General features: G+C 46.2%; 2 protein-coding genes across 2 annotated transcripts; one reads left to right on the top strand and one right to left on the bottom strand.

Annotated features, from left to right (window-relative positions):
• Positions 1-123: 123 nt before the first annotated feature.
• aft (cap methyltransferase 2) lies at positions 124-2594 on the top strand. Its single transcript, XM_084604735.1, has one exon. The coding sequence runs from the start codon at positions 337-339 to the stop codon at positions 2305-2307; it is 1971 nt and encodes a 656-aa protein (XP_084460861.1). The 5' UTR covers positions 124-336; the 3' UTR covers positions 2308-2594.
• Positions 2595-2613: 19 nt separating this feature from the next.
• Positions 2614-17023, bottom strand: Blm (Bloom syndrome helicase). Its single transcript, XM_084604734.1, has 7 exons — positions 15160-17023; positions 14227-14420; positions 13107-13554; positions 10725-11021; positions 9278-9460; positions 7430-7951; positions 2614-3409 (listed from the first exon to the last, which is right to left on the bottom strand). The coding sequence occupies exons 1-7, from the start codon at positions 16879-16881 to the stop codon at positions 2933-2935; spliced, it is 3843 nt and encodes a 1280-aa protein (XP_084460860.1). The 5' UTR covers positions 16882-17023; the 3' UTR covers positions 2614-2932.
• Positions 17024-17112: the final 89 nt, after the last annotated feature.

Below are 17112 nucleotides of genomic sequence, written 5' to 3'. Positions count from 1 at the left end.
TGCGGTTTGGCACAGTGTAGACACAGTTGCGCATGGAATTGTACGGCAGTCTGCGAGATTGCGAGCAAATTAGCTCCTTCAGAACTAAGTAGAAAATAAGTATTGATTTTTAGCTATTTACTGCAAGTAGAACTTTATAATAGCACATCCTATCAGTTGTACTCTAAACATTCACTAGGTGGCGCGGCTGAATTCACAATCGCGCGTTTGCGGGATCTGACTGACGTAAATTACGGGAACTGAGATGCATTTTGCACAGCCAGGAGACTTTCTTTGAATGCAATTTCATGTAGACGATGCAGGCTAGGCACTAAAGGCGTACCTGAGGCACCGGCGATGTCAGTCTACGAAGAAGCGGCGCAGATCTTTCGCAGGCAGTTCACTTTCCAAGGTTCGTCTGCATGGCGACCGCCCGACCCGAGTCGCATCTGCTCCGAGGCGGACGTCAACTGGACACTGCCAGGTTTCCAGCAAATGAAGGCCGAACTGAACGCCACGAAGAGTTTGCTGAACAACATGGAGCCAATCGCGTGGCGTCGGCATACGACGTGGACAAACAGGGCCGGTAACGTCATGCACCGGGTGCGTCAGACCGCCGCTCCGGAACTGCTCACTCAAGCGTGGTGCAAGTTTTACCAGCTCCTTCACGACTACGACCTCGCGAGGGGTGACCCGCTGAGATCTTTCCATTTGTGTGAGGCTCCTGGGGCTTTCATCCTGGCCCTTCAGCACTACCTACACTCTGCTGACGATCGCAGAGGCGAGAACTGGACGTGGTTCGCAAACACGTTGAACCCGTACTACGAAGGCAACGACTTCAAGTCGACCGTCACAGACGATCGGCTTATATTTGCTACGCTGAAGCAGTGGTACTTTGGCCAGGACCAGACGGGAGACGTTATGTCACCCGAGTTCCGTGTTGAGCGTTTCCTAGAGATCCGGGGAGGAGGAGCAGCTGGCGAGTTCGGCCTGGTCACCGCAGACGGGAGTGTCGACTGTCAGGACGACCCCGCCGAACAGGAAGCGACCGTCGCGCCTCTGCACGCAGCCGAAGCAGTAGCGGCGCTGAAGTTGCTCGCAGACGGCGGGCACCTTGTGCTCAAGATGTTCACCTTCTTCGAGCGGCCGTCCGTCTGTCTGCTTTACTTGTTCAACTGTGCGTTCCGACACGTGCATGTCAAGAAGCCCGCGTGTAGCAAGCCCGGCAACTCTGAGGTCTACGTAGTCTGCACGTCGTTCCGCAAGGAGGCGCTATCGACCGCTCACGTGGCGGCGCTGTCGAAGCTTGTCGAAGAGAGGCGGGCCTTCTGTCTGTCTCACCTAGAAGACATGCCTGATAACTTTGTAGCGCAGGTCGAGAGCTGCGCGAAGTATTTCAAGGAGCTGCAGGAAAAAACCATTCGCGAGAACATCGACTGGTTCCAAAATGACATGGACCAGCCTAGCTGTCTGCGGTTGCAGAGTGTGAAGGAAACCGTGGCGTCGCTGTATGTCGAACGCTACGGGTGCAAGCAGGTGGCACAGGCGTCGCTGCCCCTGTCGCAGGGGAACCCATTCCTGCGCTTCCGCGGATGGAACGTGGCCAGCTTTGCTGAGCGTAATGGTCGCAGCGACTGGTGGAAAGAACACACTGAAGAGCTGCGAAAGCTGCTCAACTCCATCCAGTACACTGCCCTGCAAAAGCCTGTCTACCACCGAGCACCGTCAGACAGGGCTGCTCCACGTGCATCTTGGATTTGCACCGGTCGACGATACGGGAAAGTTCCTGGTCTGTCAAAGTTCTGCTCACCGGCCCTCTTGGACTTGGCGTTGATGCTTGGACTTGCAGATTCCATTAGCTCAGACAGTGATCTCATTGAAGGACTCGATGCGTCAAACGTCTCTTTTGTGGAGTGCGGGGAGGACAATGCAAAGTCCGCTGCGGACATTTCAAGGGCAGTGTCCCAGCTTGAGTTCGGTACACAACTATTGGTCAAGTTCCATGAGAACCTTAGCCGGTTTTCAGCCGGAGTGCTGTACCTTCTCAGCTGCCTCTTCAAGACGACATTGGTAACATTCTCAGAAGTCCCTGGAACATGGCCACTGTGGACATTCTCAGATGTGGATGTTGACCATGCGGACACGCTCCTAGAGTACTTTGCAGGAATAGCAGCTGCAGAAGTGGACCATTCGTCGACGGTTCTTGAAGTCGTTCCATTGCTAGTGCTGTGCCATTCAAAGTTCAGCAAGTTCCTCAAATCAGTCAATGACAGTGTGCTGTACGAGTTTGTTTCTTCTGTCTTGGCTGCTGCTGATGATTGTAATTAATATGTGGAACAGCTGCCAAACATGACCTGTAGATTATGTCAGCAATCCCTGTGAGCATGAACTTTATACCCACAACAAGGCAATACTTTCATACAGCATCGTAAATGTTGGACATCTTCATTCAGTTCATTAGCAGACATGTTAACACGGTGTTTGTGTGTGCGCCCCAGTATTCCATAAATCACGAATAAACCAACCCCTTTTCACTGCGAGTGTTGGTTGTGTGATAATCTCTAGCTGTCAATGGCTAGTGAAGAAAAAATGGGCTGTTGTAAAATATAATGAACCCCTCCCTGACAACACGTCTCCACTGTACAAAAAGTTTATTAGACACTTTCTTCAGTACACCATAAAAGAACCAGACTTTTATGCATGCTGAGAATTGCCTCAGATGCAACCAACCCTGCAGCATTTTTCATTTAAATTTTTAAAACCGTTCTAAAATATGCACTGAATGCATTACTTTGTCATTTTTCACAGAAGAGTCGACCTTTTCCAGTGAAAATGAAAAAGCCACAACTATGTATACAAGTGTCCCGAGCAGCCCTATTTAAAACATGTACAGATGTGCGGTCCAGCAGCCATTATTTTGGCTGGTTGGCAAATTCGTTTCCCAAACACGTGATCAAATTTCCACAACACGGGGTTTTGTGAGAAATGAGCGACTCTTTGCAACAGCTGATGCTGGCTTTGGCATTCCAAGAGCTCCAAATCCACTCGACTGGCCAGCAAACGAAGAACCACCCGCAGGCCTTCCAGCTGTCTTTGCCTTCCCAGCCGTCTTACCGGCCGTCTTTCTCTTAGCGGCTGCTTGTCTTCCAAACTTGTTTTGTGACTTTCCACCGTAGCCGCTCTTCTTCCGAAAGAAAGTGCGTGGGCGCTTCCCCGTTGAGCCGCTGCCGCTGCCGGATCCGGACCAGGTTTTCCGCTTGCGGTTTGTGGTAGCGCTTGCTGCACTAGTGGATGCAGCGACAAAGTCCGGAGGTGGCTTTGGGTTCTGGAAGTCACTTTCAGCTTCATTTTCTGCATCTGCCATCTCTGCTTCGATCACCATTTTCTCGGCTGCATAACGTTCTGTGACTTCAAGCAGCTGGGCACCATACTACAAGAGAGCAAAAGACCACACACACACAAAGAAAAAGGTAATCAAACAAGTAAGAACTGTTCACTATGCAATACTTCTGATAGTACACTGATTTTCGTGACACTTGCAAGCTACGCTGAAAAATAAACAGTCATGCTTGACTACCAAGCTACCATGCAAACTTCCACAACGAACAAAAAAATACACACATTATTCTTACGCAGACATTATTATGCACACATGTTACAATCTAAACGTTTTCAGATATATATTACCTCCTGCAAATGTAAGTGCACTTCATTAGCTTTCATCAATAAGTAGGAAAAAGAAAAAGGGGGGGGGGGGGGGGGGGCAGCATGGAAAGAAGGCTGTGAAAGAATTCCTTTTTACCAATACAGCAGAACTTCTCTATATAACAAAGTCACTCGGACCGCCAAAGTTCTTTACCATATCAGTGTCTTTACTATACCAGTTGTTGATGACATAAGTAGCCCGTTACTTCTTAGAGGATGCTGTCTGGTAAGTAACTGGCTACTTACTAAACATACAAAGCTGGTTAATGCAAGAAACAGAAATGCCTTCCATTTGCTAACTCACTAACTGCCTCTTTGTGTGACGGTTATTGTAAAGTACAATACTGTCAAAGTCATTTATATATTGTGAAAGCACTGCATTTCCATGAATACAACATGAGTTTCATTCCATGTGAAAAGCAGGACTTTATGTACACCCTGTGTCACCTTCGGCGGCCTTAATGTCATTTAGGCAGCAATAGTTAAGAACAGCATGATAAAATCGGGCGCTGCAGACCTAGCCACTCCGTGCCGCTGCGCATCCGTTTCTTGCCACCCACTTCTATGAACATTCATCCGTCTTCCTTCCCTTCACCTCACAGCATTTTTACAGTCTACTTTCTCAGCTGCACGCGCTCAACTCAAAGCACTGCTTTGCTGTCTTTTTCATTTATTAGGGGTGTGCGAATATTGAAATTTATGAATATGCGAAAGAATTGCCTTCGAATATCAAACAGCTGATCAGTGAAAAAAAAAAACTTTTTTTAAATTAAAAGAGATAACACTGTTTGTCCTGTTTATTTCAGAATTCGCATGGTAGTATTTGCAAATAAAGTTAAACTAGAAGCATACACTCTACTGAGAAATCCAGTCAAATTTTATACAGTATTACAAGTTTTTTGTACAGGAACGACCTGGATGAAACTGCGTGGAGCTATCATCGCTGCTGAATACAGCAAGTTCTCATTAATTCGGCCTTCAAGGGAAATGAAAAAAAAAAAGGCCTCAATCAACTGAAAGCTTGAATTATCGAATGGGCCCGAAGAAACTGCTCAATAAAGCTTACATCACAGTAATTTCATCTGATGAACACCGAAAATTTCGAATATCAATTCTTTGAATATGAATATGAATCGAATAACAATCATATTCAATTCGTATTCAAAATGTTGAATACTCGCACACCCCTAGCATTCGTGACTTCCGAATTTTGGCCTTGCAATTGTAGACTGAGCACGGGCCATGATGTCATCATTCCATGAGAAACAGGTTGCCATAGAAAGACACTCTTTACTGCAGCCGCTTTTTTATTAAAGATGCATTTACTATAAATGAATACAACGTATGGTTGCCAAAAGATGAGGAAATATGGGATCATTGTTTCACTTTACTATACTATATCAATAATATCCATAAAGTTCTGTGTGCGGATGCATGCAGTACTAGTGTCATCAGGAAGCATGACAATGCGCGAAAAATCAACTTATTCTTATTGAAAAAAGAAGCACTTCTGTCTGAGTAAATTTTACATTTCTTGTGCGTGTACAAAACTTGCCAAGAGTGGATTAAATATCTCACAGCCGCTCATGTGTATCGCCAGTCCCTACTGGCCGTTGTCCAATGTTCTAACTTTAGTGTATCTCAGATGTTTCCTTTTCGTCCTCATTTCATTAATTTTTAAAATAATCGCATATATAGTGCTTCCATTTAAATCATCATCTTATTAGCACCGGCAGATTCATAACCTTCCTACTCTGTAATTTGAAAACTGCGGGTAAAAAATTAAATGACATTATACTAGTAGGCGCTGCAAAATAAATAAATAAAAGATGTTGAAATCTATGCTAGACTTTTTCTTGTGACACGATGATAACATCTGCTTAGTTAAAATCTCACAAAATTATCCAAATTATGTCGCAGAAAATTCCACTTTTTTCTTGGGGCGAGGGGGGGGGGGGGGGGGGGACAAGTCGAAAAAGTCATTATAAATATGCATGTGAGTACATAAGCTGAGTGTGCAAGAAGTACCAAAAATATAAATGGCAATGTTCACAGTGAAAATCTAGCAGAGGTGATTCATCTGAGACAGAAAATTCTGGACAAAACGTTGCTACCTGAAAGAACGGCATTCCTAGCTTCACTGCTCTTCTACGTGCGGAATGGGGATGAAATTGTGCATTTCCCTGCTGCACGAATAATGCCGGACTAAGCATGTCGCGAATGAAAGTAAGACCACTAAAACGTGTGGCAAAATTGAAAGTGGTAAGTGCTTACTGGCATCAAATTTGTTCGTGTGGCATGAATATCAGCTTTGCACACAATGCCTGTATAATTTGAAACTACAGCATTTACCATTTACTTACACACTGAATACACTTTCCTTTCAGACAACTTGAAGAAAATTTGGAAGTTGCGCAGCAAAGAAGTGTGGTAATGCATTAGTAATAATAATGTATAATATACTGGCAACAAAAATATCTACTGCATTCGCTCAAATATAATGAGAGTTTTTTTCATGATTTTTGGCTCTCAAAGTCTACCCTGCGTTACAATCAAATACTGCAATTCAGTTGGCTAAAGCAGCACCGGGGTGCAGCCATATTGAATCCACCCCTACTCGGTTTCAGTTTCAGTGGTTTTACGATGTTATGTTGGCAACATGGGTACCAGGGAAGCCAAATCAGCCTAATCACAATCCATCCAAAGTCAAAACGTTAGGTTTTTTCTCGTGGGCTCGGACAGAGGAGGCGCTGGCTCGGATCATGTCCCCTTGATCACGCGCTTGTCACGTCTTTCGCATTGGATTAGCGTGGTTACTTCTGTTGTTATCGCATCTTGCAAGATGGCAACACACTGTGCACGGTACGACGCTCGCCTCAAAAAGGCTATTGTGATAGCAGAAGGAATTGAAAATCCTGCGGCAGCTCGACGGCTAAACGTTACTAATCTACTTTACGTGGGTGGCGGATGTAGCAGGAGGTGATTTTTAAATGTGGGCCTGGCTACAAAGGCTTCCGAATCGTCTGGGAGGACAAGACTGAAAAGGAAGACTTGGTTTCCATGAACTCGGCCTCCAATGACGCTGACGAATTAGCATTTTTTATTAGACTGGAATGGCCATATTGTTTATTGAAGGTACCTTTTCAAGCGCTTATCGCGCGTTACATTCGTGGTTTTTTCTCACTGGGCAGTATGAAAAGCCGCCCCACGCGTTACATTCATGGTCGCTTTACACACCAGTAAATATGGTACCACCTTCATTCGCAACTGTATTCGCGCAGTGAGTAAATATGGTAATCAAGCAATAACAGCAATCAATCGTGGCTAAGGCCACTAGTTTCCTGTGATTCCACGAAGAAACGCAGATCTTGTCATTTTTTGTAGAATCCTATGCTAGCAGTCACATCCTCTTCTCTGATGTTATTGTTATGGAAACCAGTAGAAAGTCTGCTACAAATATGTAATGCGAGAAGGGAGCTTGAGGACTCGGGAGAAATTTTATAACCATTATAACAATTGTGATGCGATCTCAAGCTGTTCAGGCCAACGACATAAGGGGGCCCATGAAAATAATGCAATCGGCACACTAAAATTGAGATGCAAACCAAACTTGGAGAATTTTGCGGATTCAGTAGGAAAGTGCGTTCACTGTGCACGTATAATACATGAGCATTAGTAACCAATCATGACAGCATGCGTCCAATTAATGTCGAATTCTGACTCACGTGTGCGCATACAAACTTACCTTATCAACGAGAGCCTTTGTCATGTGCGGCACCTGCAGCATAGCCTCCGCAGTCGTGGGCAGTGTCTCCGCGATGCCTCGGAGTGCATCAATATGAATCACGTTGCTGTAGTGCGTGTTCTTGGCCAGTGCCAGTGCCTTGACAATAGACACCAGTTCCAGGTGGCACGCTTCGGTGAGCTTGGCAATCTCCGGATTGAGCCGGCTCGGCTCGGCCGCGGCCTCCTCAGCGGCGCGGACAGCCGACTCGGAGGGCCGCGACTTCTTTTCGATAGCAAGCGTGATGCGGGTGGAGCCGGACAGAAGCTGGGGTAGCTTGGCGCCGGGGCGGAGGTAGGACATGGCCATGTCCAGGTGGTTCATGGTGATGGCTTCCTTCAGGTAGCCATCGAGCACCAGACGCCGGATCAGGCGGTTGGCGTCGTTGCGTTGGTAGCCCTTTCCACGGCCGTGCAGAGGAAGTGTGTCGCACTTGAGGTCCTTTGTCTTCTTGTTGACGGCGCCCTTGAAGATGTCCACGAGCTGTGTGAAAATAGTAGACAGAGATTTACATACGCAATGTATACTAGCTTAGAAGTTTAAGGCTTGTTAAATGTTTGTTTTGAGCAGCATACCACCTTGGAAAGCATAGAGCCGCAACAGATGCATGGATTTGAATGCCACGTGTTTTGTTGTAATTGCTGACATATGCTTTGTGTCGAGACAGTCTCAGACTTACCATCTAGGCTCACATTTTTTTTATTAACGAGTAATTATGCCATCATGCATTCCAAACATTAGAGGAAGGTGCATACTGAGTCAGTTAAAAAACAAAAGCAGCGAAATTCAAAAAAAAAATTACGAATGTCTTTGAGCCATACTTCCGATCGATCAAATATTCTTGTCTTGAAAACCACACTTCTGATTAAATATTAAAACCATTTATACAGACCGATAGCCAATTTTGTAGTCATGATAGGCTTCCCACGAGCAAGCAGCAAGTGAACATTATGTAAACTATGATAAAACAAAAACTACTCAAGGTATCACCGTGAAACTTTGTATCTGACTGTTCGGTGCTATATTTCAAGTCAGTAAAATCTCGTTATAAGGGACATGGTTACAAGAGACATTCGGTTATAAGAGACACTTGAAAATGGTTTGGTTGGTTTTCTTATGTCTGCCATGTTAACCACATTGCATACAAGAGACATGGTTACAAGAGACACTTGGTTACTAAAGACAACTTTTGCAGATCCCTAAAGTAACTTCTTCACTATTTAGAAGAGACACAATTAACCCAGGTGCACTCATGCAATGCAGCTGACTCGTCGACAGTTTAGATTCCCTTATCTAAATTCTGTTTCGTATTAGTGTCTTGTTTTGTTGCAATATGTCAGGAACCAAAAAAGAAGTGCCTCTTCTTGAGTGGGAAGTCAAAGAACATTCTTGAAAAACTTAAGAGCCATCTGCAAAAAAATAAAATAAAGCTTGCCCTTACTGTCTTCTAGCCAAGCTAACTCCAAAATCCAACCGCCCTCACCCACCTTTTTGCCAGTCACATGATGGAATTGCCCACCAATACCTAGGGTTCAGAAGTTAACAGCAAAAATTAGTAATGATTTATGATTCATTTATAGGAAGGGAAAGGCGCGGTAACTGTCTCACTTGTTTTCTGCAGACACCTCAACCGCGCCTTAAGGAAAGGGAGGAAGGTGGGAGTGAAAGTGGAAAGAGAGAAAGAGGAGTCGTAGTGGAGGGCTACGGAGTAAATTCGACCGCCTGGGGAAAAATTAGTTAGCAAAAGCAGAAAAAGCAATAGAAGTTACAGCAAACTAAGCACAAGCAACAAAGATATCCTAGTCACACCTGATTTACAGTGACGTTGCGACGCTGCTGGTTTAACGTTTCCACACATCGAGCCACTTCCCGTGCATCCTCGGTGACGTCCATCGTGACCCAGCGCGTTTCCGCTAGGCAGTTGTCACAGGCGAAGCGGCGGTTCTGCCGACAGAACTCGCGGTTGAAGTTTTCCCCAAAATAGTGCAGAACCTGGAAGAACAAAAGCCATGACAAAGGAAGTCAGGTACATTTCTTGGCTCTTCATGTAATGCAGGTTTCTTGTTAAGAACTAATCAGCAGAATCTCCTTGGCTCAAAGCAGCTCTAGAAAGATTCTTCGTTCAATCTCACTTCTCTAGCTAAAGATAAGCTGAATACTCAGTCAGTTGTCTGATGTGCTCTGTAACAAACAGCTTCAACTTTTTAACAAGCGTTGGATAATGAGGTATGAAACAATGACAGAGCGCCTTGCTATAATGACAACTGAATGGATTTACTATTCACCCTTGGCCATTCAAAACCAAAGAGATTAAGATTTGTCGGAATTACACAGAGAGAGAATCAATACAAGCCTTTTTAATGCACTTGTTGATGGCAGTACCAAAGCACCTGTTCAAATAAAATGGATGTCGCAATTGAGTCACAACTAAGTGGACACTGTACAGCAGCAGAAGCTCGTCAGTCTTAACCAAAAACTAAAGAAATGAAAATAACTTTTAAATCTGACACAACGGTTACCACAGTGTAACCTACAGCAACAGCTGCTGAGGCATTGTGGGAGAAATCGCCCGGAGAAGAACAATGCGGCATCACCGAGTTTGGATCACTAAACGTGGTGTGTTGACAAACTGCCTTCCCATGACGTTGTGTGCTGCTGCTACTGCTGCTGCTGCACACAAGAACTACTGCAGCGGCTGAACGAGGGCACCGAGAGAGCTGAACGAAGGAACAAGGACACCAGGAACGGGCCTACACTTCTACGTCCTCTACTTTTACCGATTGCGGTCCTTCCTCTACCTCTTCTTCTTCTTCTATCACAAAAAACTGTCAAAAGTAGTCTCACATCTTAGAAATTGGTCGATTCAAAAATAAACTTGCAGGTAAAAACTGCATGACAGTGACAATTTCTCGCAGCTGTCACCACTGCATTCTGCGCAGGTCAGAGTTCACATGTGCAGCGTGCCGTGCAATTCTCCGTCGGGAACGAATATCTGAAGGAAATTGCTTGCCACGTTGAAGTACAACCGGCGAATTCCCACGTAATGACGCACTGCTAACCTGATACATCCAACCATAGTTTCCCCTCTTTCGCGTGCAGGAAGCATGGGAGAAAGACAAAAAATTTGAAATAAGCTCAAGTGTTAGACAAATTAGGTGACCTTAAAATGCGATAAAAATACAACTAACCAACCATATCAGAGATCTTTGCTGTGTGGGTGTACACGCCACAACGTCATGGATCCGCGAATACGCACCTGTGCCCGCCGGCAATCGGTGCGGTTCTCGCAGAAGTTGACCATGTGCCAGAGGTTGGCGATATGCGTCTCCCGGGCAGATGCATTAGCATTGGCGTCCTTGTCGATCATAGAGCGGATGCGGTGCATGTCGTGGTAGTTGTAGAAGAGGAGGCAGCAAGCCCGCTGGCCATCGCGCCCCGCGCGCCCAGACTCCTGGTAGTAGCCCTCGATGGACTTGGGCAGAGTGTGGTGGATCACGAAACGCACGTCCGGCTTGTCCACTCCCATTCCAAAGGCGATGGTGGCACACACTACCTACAAGGATAAGGCTGCAGTCAATGACCTTTTGGCATCCATTCACTCTACAGCACATCTGAAATGCTAGGGCCGATTACTGTGTCGTCACAAGATGCCTTAGTGCCTTTTTATAGCCACAGAAAAAGGCTTGTGGAAAAAGAATTCACGCACACAAAAAGAGGACTGTGCAAGACAACACAGAAGCTCAACACTGCATTCCTTGAGTACTCAGATCTCTGAACTGGCAGTCAAGCTTGGAACTCGGTGTGAACCAGGTTCCAGCATTGTCGCTGTGTGGTCCTCCGCTTATATTATTCCTCCGCTTATATTATGAATTCCTTTTCTGCAATCTTTTATACTGTTCAGTACCTGAATTGAACAAAATTGAGAAAAATCCGCAATTTTTTTTCATTGCATGCGCTTCTCATGCGAAGACTTAAAAGGGCAACGCAGAAAGAAAATGAAAAGAAATGTGAAGGTGAGATAACCGTGAAAGCATTTGCAGTAAGCCACAGTCACTTGAAGTTGTAAAAGTACAGAACCATTCGCAATCATGTTGATAACGCTGCTGCAGCAGCAGCCGCAGCCATCGCCACCTCTGCTGCAGCTCACATATCTTTACAAGTGGGATTAGGGTAGCGGAAAAGGCAAGAGAGTCGGAGGAAGGCCAATCAATCCAGTGACCATGGCCGGACAGGAGAAGTGCACGGTCAGCCCGCCACTCCTAAGCCGCCTACCTGCCTTTCTGCCTCGCATTGCTGTCACTCTCTGGTGTCCCTACTAAAGTGGCCTAGAAATGCAGCAGGTTTAGTCCCCGCTGCCAGCGCACGAAATCTATTGGTGTCAGAGTCATTCAAGCAACTCAGTGGCAGCAATGGGCATGCACTGTTTGTCCTATATCTCTCTTGCTACGCCCAATTATCATTTGATGCTTCTGAGCATGAACTGTTGTGACGGTGACACATGGCGTGACGTCAAAAGCAAAAGCTGGAGAGGCTGCTGCATGCACCACATAAAGGTGTTGGCAGCACTGAAAATCAATGTGTTATGACAACTGTGGTTGCTTGCTGCAATTGTTTGCGTTCTATCGTCATTAGGCTTTTGAACAGTTCAGTAAACTTTAAAAAACATAGCACTAGACAAGCAAGAATACTTGATATGGTCAGTTCGTTGTATCAACTTCAACTGCCACAACATTTTCATTACACGGAGATCACAAATACATGCACTTCGATGAAGGCAGCATTGGGGAATTCAGTGCCACATAATATCTAGGCATTCGTCACATGGAAGTTCATTACATCCATGTTTCACTGAGTGTGCACAAACTGCCAGGCATCAGCTACAGACACTTCTTCACGCATCTACTGCCATGCCCAAACATTTTAAAGAAAGGGTTGTTCATGCCCTACTTTTTATTCATAATGGTACACCGCAACATCAAGAGAAGTTATTTTGCAGCTCCCATGGAGACACTGATCGTCTACATTGCTATTAAAATTCAGTGGAAGGAAGGAATTTTCGCAGCTGCCAAGAAATTTTTTGCTGCATGATGGCAGCACTGCAAAGTAAACCACTGCAAAGATTTTTGTATTAGTAACTTCAGTTCTGTTTAAAGGTTTAGTCTCTTTAATAGTATGTTGGAAATATACCTTACTGTCTTCTATGAGTACGCCTCCTGTCATCTTCATCCGTGCCGAACTACAGAATGGAGGGGTCTGGAAACTTTTCCGGAGAAACCGAACATTGGACCTCAACTCAAACTTTCCTAAAAGTAAACAGTCTTGCCTTTGCATCAAGAGCAGAATCTCCCACACTCTTCTATGGTCGGTGAGAACATTATCCAGTCTGGCAAGTCGAAGAGTTAGCGACTTCAATCATGTGATTAAGCTTCGCAGAATCACATGATCATGCGATCAAGTTTTGCACTACCATTCAGGGCTACAGGTCAATTATAATGCTGGAATAACACAGGACTGACTTTAACCTTCATTACAAGGCGTACTTTCCTTCTGCCAGATTCACCCCCCAAACCGTAATCAACTTCACAATTAAAATCATCCTTCGTATGCTCAAATACAGAAAAAAAAAAAACACTCTTACTTGAACCTTGTCGTCAATCCACTGACGCTGGACACTAATCCGCCTGTTGTCGGCAAGCCCGGCGTGGTAAGACACGGATGCAATGCCTTGCTGGGACAGGTCGCTGGCCAGCTGGTCACATTCCTTTCGGGAGAAGCAGTACACGATGCCACTCTGCCGCTTGAACTTGTTCTTGATGACTTCCACAATTTCGTTTACGACTGACTTGCCCGTCTTGGGACAGACCTCGTAGCAGAGGTTGGGGCGGTTGAAGCTCTGCAGGAACCATTTCGGGTCCCGCATCCCCAGCTGGTGGAGGATGTCCGTGCGGACACGTGGCGTCGCTGTCGCGGTCAGCGCCATCATTGGCACACCAGGGAACTTCTCGCGTAGGACGCTCAGGCGCTTATAGTCGGGGCGGAAGTCATGGCCCCACTGGCTGACGCAGTGCGCCTCATCGATGACAAACCTATAATTGATAAATGCAATCCAAGCAGGTCAGTATACATAAACTGCTACCATGCATTCATCACAGCCAACAACTAGTAACTATTCATAACTATTAATTTTCAAGCCTTGCGAGTACTGACAGGACAACATAGTAAACACGCTGAGTAAATATGGCAAAGCTACTCTAATGCTAGCTATGCTCAACAATTTTTCGAGCTCGTGGATCCACCATTCAAAGAGCAAATTCATAAACAGCTTTAGTACCATGTAACCAACAATAAGTTCCAAATGTTCTGGCTCTTGAATAAGTAAGCCAATGCGGTGCAACATGCCAGGGCTAGGCTGGTTGGCAACTAACATCAAGGTGAAGTTTAGAGTGAAAATGCTAATTCTGTACTGTGAAGTAAATTTTACTGCATGCTTTTGGACCAGCCCAAAATATTTTATAAATATTTCTGGCATTACCACTTGCAGCTATCTACTGTATGTTTGACTGTGTGCGGCTCTGTTCCCCATGACCCACCATCCAGGCAACCTTCCAAGCAAGAGGGAGCAAGAGCTGTCCGACCCACAGCCATAAAAGTTTTCGTGTATATTAGATGGAACACCTCAAATTGAAAACTATACTTTAACCATGACACACTGAACTTTTGCCCAGATCCGAAGAGACGTACAAAGGCAAACTTCGAACCTTGTGAGATGCTTGTTTGCATGTAGCCGCTGAAGGGCATCGAGGAGCCGGCCGCTGGCACTGATCTTCTCAGGCGTGACGTAGAGTAGACGCAGCTGCGGTCGTGAAGATCTCAGGTCAGCATACACGCCGGCACTGTCATTGTCACCGGACAGGTGGTTTGCCGGCACATCTAGCGACGTCAGTTTCAGGACCTGAATATCACAGCAAAGTACGAGTCATCCCTAATTCTAGTAGGCTAACATGAAAACATCCTTTTCAGCAGCTGAAGACGGACAGAGCATCCTGAGTGACAAGAGTTTCTCACCTTAGACCAAGTTTTAGTTTGAACTGCACGATTATGTACAGCAGCAAAAAATATCAGCCATAAGCCAAACCATATGACAGCTCGTTTAATTTCACTTATTTACATTGAGTAAATGCCCCTACAGGCTTTCACAGGAGAGAATACATTGAAGTTTATAGTATGCCTTAACAATAAAATTGCTCTTGAAGGCTTGTAATGGATAATAATAATAATAATAATAATAATAATAATAATAATAATAATAATAATAATAATAATAATAATAATAATAATAAATAAACGACAGTGGAAAAAAAATGTCGAAGTAGGTATGGAAACACTATAAAGGCAATAAGTGCCTCTACTCGATACATCAAAGCTTTAAAACATGAGGGGAAACTAGATGATCGGCAAGCCTAAGAGCTAAACAGAAATATATTAAAAGAACAATGTGCACGTTACAAACCACCAAATGATTTGCCAAGATGAATGATACGAGGTGAGCCAAAAGGTCCTTCTCACAGAAACTTTTCACATTCATTACAAAGAGCAGGTCTCAGCTCCTTTCAACACCTTTTTTGAGTCTCCACTTGACTTAAAACAACCTCAGCTTTCAATCTGCAACGCAACACAATTGTCACACACACCTGATCCTGAATGAGTGACTTGAGCGGCGATATGACAATGGTCACTCCTTCGCTCATCACAGCGGGTAGCTGGTAGCAAAGGCTTTTTCCACCTCCTGTTGGCATCAGTATGAAGCAATCTTCTCCCAAGAGTGCAGCATTAATAGCTTCCAGCTGGTTCAGACGAAACTGCTTCAGCCCAAACACCGACGCGAACTTCGCCCTGAGCTCTGTTGAGTGAGGAAAGCCAAAGCCCTTGAACTTTGTGGACGCACCGTCATTGCGATACTGCCCAACAAATCTTCCTGTCGATCCACTGTTGTTGGCAGCGTCCTTATGCACCTGCGTTTGGGCCTCGGTAATGCCACCATCCAGGTCTGACACATCCTCAGTGTCAAAGTCCTGAATGAACTCCGTGTCCGTGACAGGGGCTGCAGAGGTAGACGCTTTGCTAGTGGACGGCTTTGCGCCAAAGTAGGGCGAATGCGCCGAGCCCTGCAGCGACGAGGAATCCGCCAAACGAGAGTTGACAGGGGTTGGACTATTTGACGACGACGATGACGCCTTGTTCAACGTCTCGTCACCTAGCCTTCTCAGTCTGTGGGAAAGCGAAAGTTCGTGAGAAGGGCTGTCCGAAAACACACCGGACGTTCCGGGCTTCAGGAGTTCTGCTCCGCCGTTTCCTAACGCGGCGAGGCGAGATGACAGTTTGTCCAGGCGGCTTCCTGTCAGCGACGATCCTGCCACGCTAGTCTTACATTTTGCCGGCGATGAGAAACTGCCAGAAGCCCTCCGGAACTGCCGGAAGACCTTAGCGCGTAAGTCGACGAGGGACAGAAGGTCGCCCGAAAGTTGCCTCGTCTCGTCCAAAACGGAGCATATGTGCGAAGACAGTTTGTAGTCGTACTCTCGCAAGACAGAGGCAGCCACCTCAGCGTCGCTTGAGCCGGCTTGGAAGCTCGGCTTAGACAGCAGTGCGCTCTGCTCTATCTGGCGAAGTTCTAAAGCATCCAGTTTGCCGTTCGGCGAAAGCGGGTCATTCGTCAACTGGTACGCCGGTGCGCCCGTGGTCGTTCGCTTCGACGAAGTGGACATCGAAGCTCGCGACGGAACGAAAACATCGTCGTCCCAGTCATCGTCCCGAAAGCGGCAGTTTTCTTTCGACAGGTCTTTACGGGGAGGCGACTGGGATGGGATGTCAATGAACTCGGGCTCGTCGGCTCCTGCCCAGTCGAACTCCGGACTGCTTGGCGGGAACTGAGTTTCGGAAACCTGCACCTCCGACGAGGACAGCGCACCATCAACGGCGGCGATCTTCCTCGGGGACCTGAAAGCGCCGTTCGGCCGCTGCCGACGAGGAGACTGTCCCAGAGCTTTGCGCGAGACAGGGCTGCCCAAGACAGAGCGCGGCGCCTTGAACTTCGAGGGTGACCCACTGCTGCTGAACTCTCTCCCGTCGTCGTAGCCATGCTCGACGTCATGATCATGATCACGTCTCGCACTTGGAGCCGGTGGCTTGAACGAGCTCGCCTTGGCACCTGTACGAAGATGCGAAGACGACGGATTTTCATACGGAGTCACACACTCAGCGACGAGTTCAGCTAACTTGCGGTGGTCGTAGAAGGTAAATCCGGAGCTTTTGGAAGCAGCGGTCTTTCCGCTTACCGAGTGCGATTTGATGCTAAGCTCTTGAAGCCGCCTTTTGCACTCTTCTAGATTTGTCTCAGGTAAATGCTTGGACATTTCCGCGTGACAGTAGGCAGCATTATGCCTCTCAGTTTACCGCGCCAATCTTTCGATGGCAGATTCAGAACTCAACATAACTCAACTTGCAGCCGACATGCCAAAAACCGCCACATTTCGGTCACCAGGCGTGCACGTCGACGTACATCTAAATCAACGTCAACAATGGCAGTACTGAGGGCGCTGCATACCGCTCAAATTTTCTTTGTTTTTATCTTTCTTTTAATAGCA

The sequence above is a fragment of the Amblyomma maculatum genome, chromosome 5, assembly GCF_055883805.1.
Source record: "Amblyomma maculatum isolate TAMU_Amacu chromosome 5, ASM5588380v1, whole genome shotgun sequence".
Taxonomy (NCBI): domain Eukaryota; kingdom Metazoa; phylum Arthropoda; class Arachnida; order Ixodida; family Ixodidae; genus Amblyomma; species Amblyomma maculatum.
Note: the sequence above shows the minus strand (reverse complement) of the source record. Positions and strands in the feature narration are given on the sequence as shown.

Coding starts and splice junctions, on each gene's coding strand:
- aft (XM_084604735.1), top strand. CDS start 337: ATGTCAGTCTACGAAGAAGCGGCGCAGATCTTTCGCAGGCAGTTCACT.
- Blm (XM_084604734.1), bottom strand. CDS start 16,881: ATGTCCAAGCATTTACCTGAGACAAATCTAGAAGAGTGCAAAAGGCGG. Junction 13,555..14,226: donor GCAAACAAGCATCTCACAAG/GTTCGAAGTTTG, acceptor TATCAATTATAG/GTTTGTCATCGATGAGGCGC. Junction 3,410..7,429: donor CAAAGGCTCTCGTTGATAAG/GTAAGTTTGTAT, acceptor GCTCTCTTGTAG/TATGGTGCCCAGCTGCTTGA.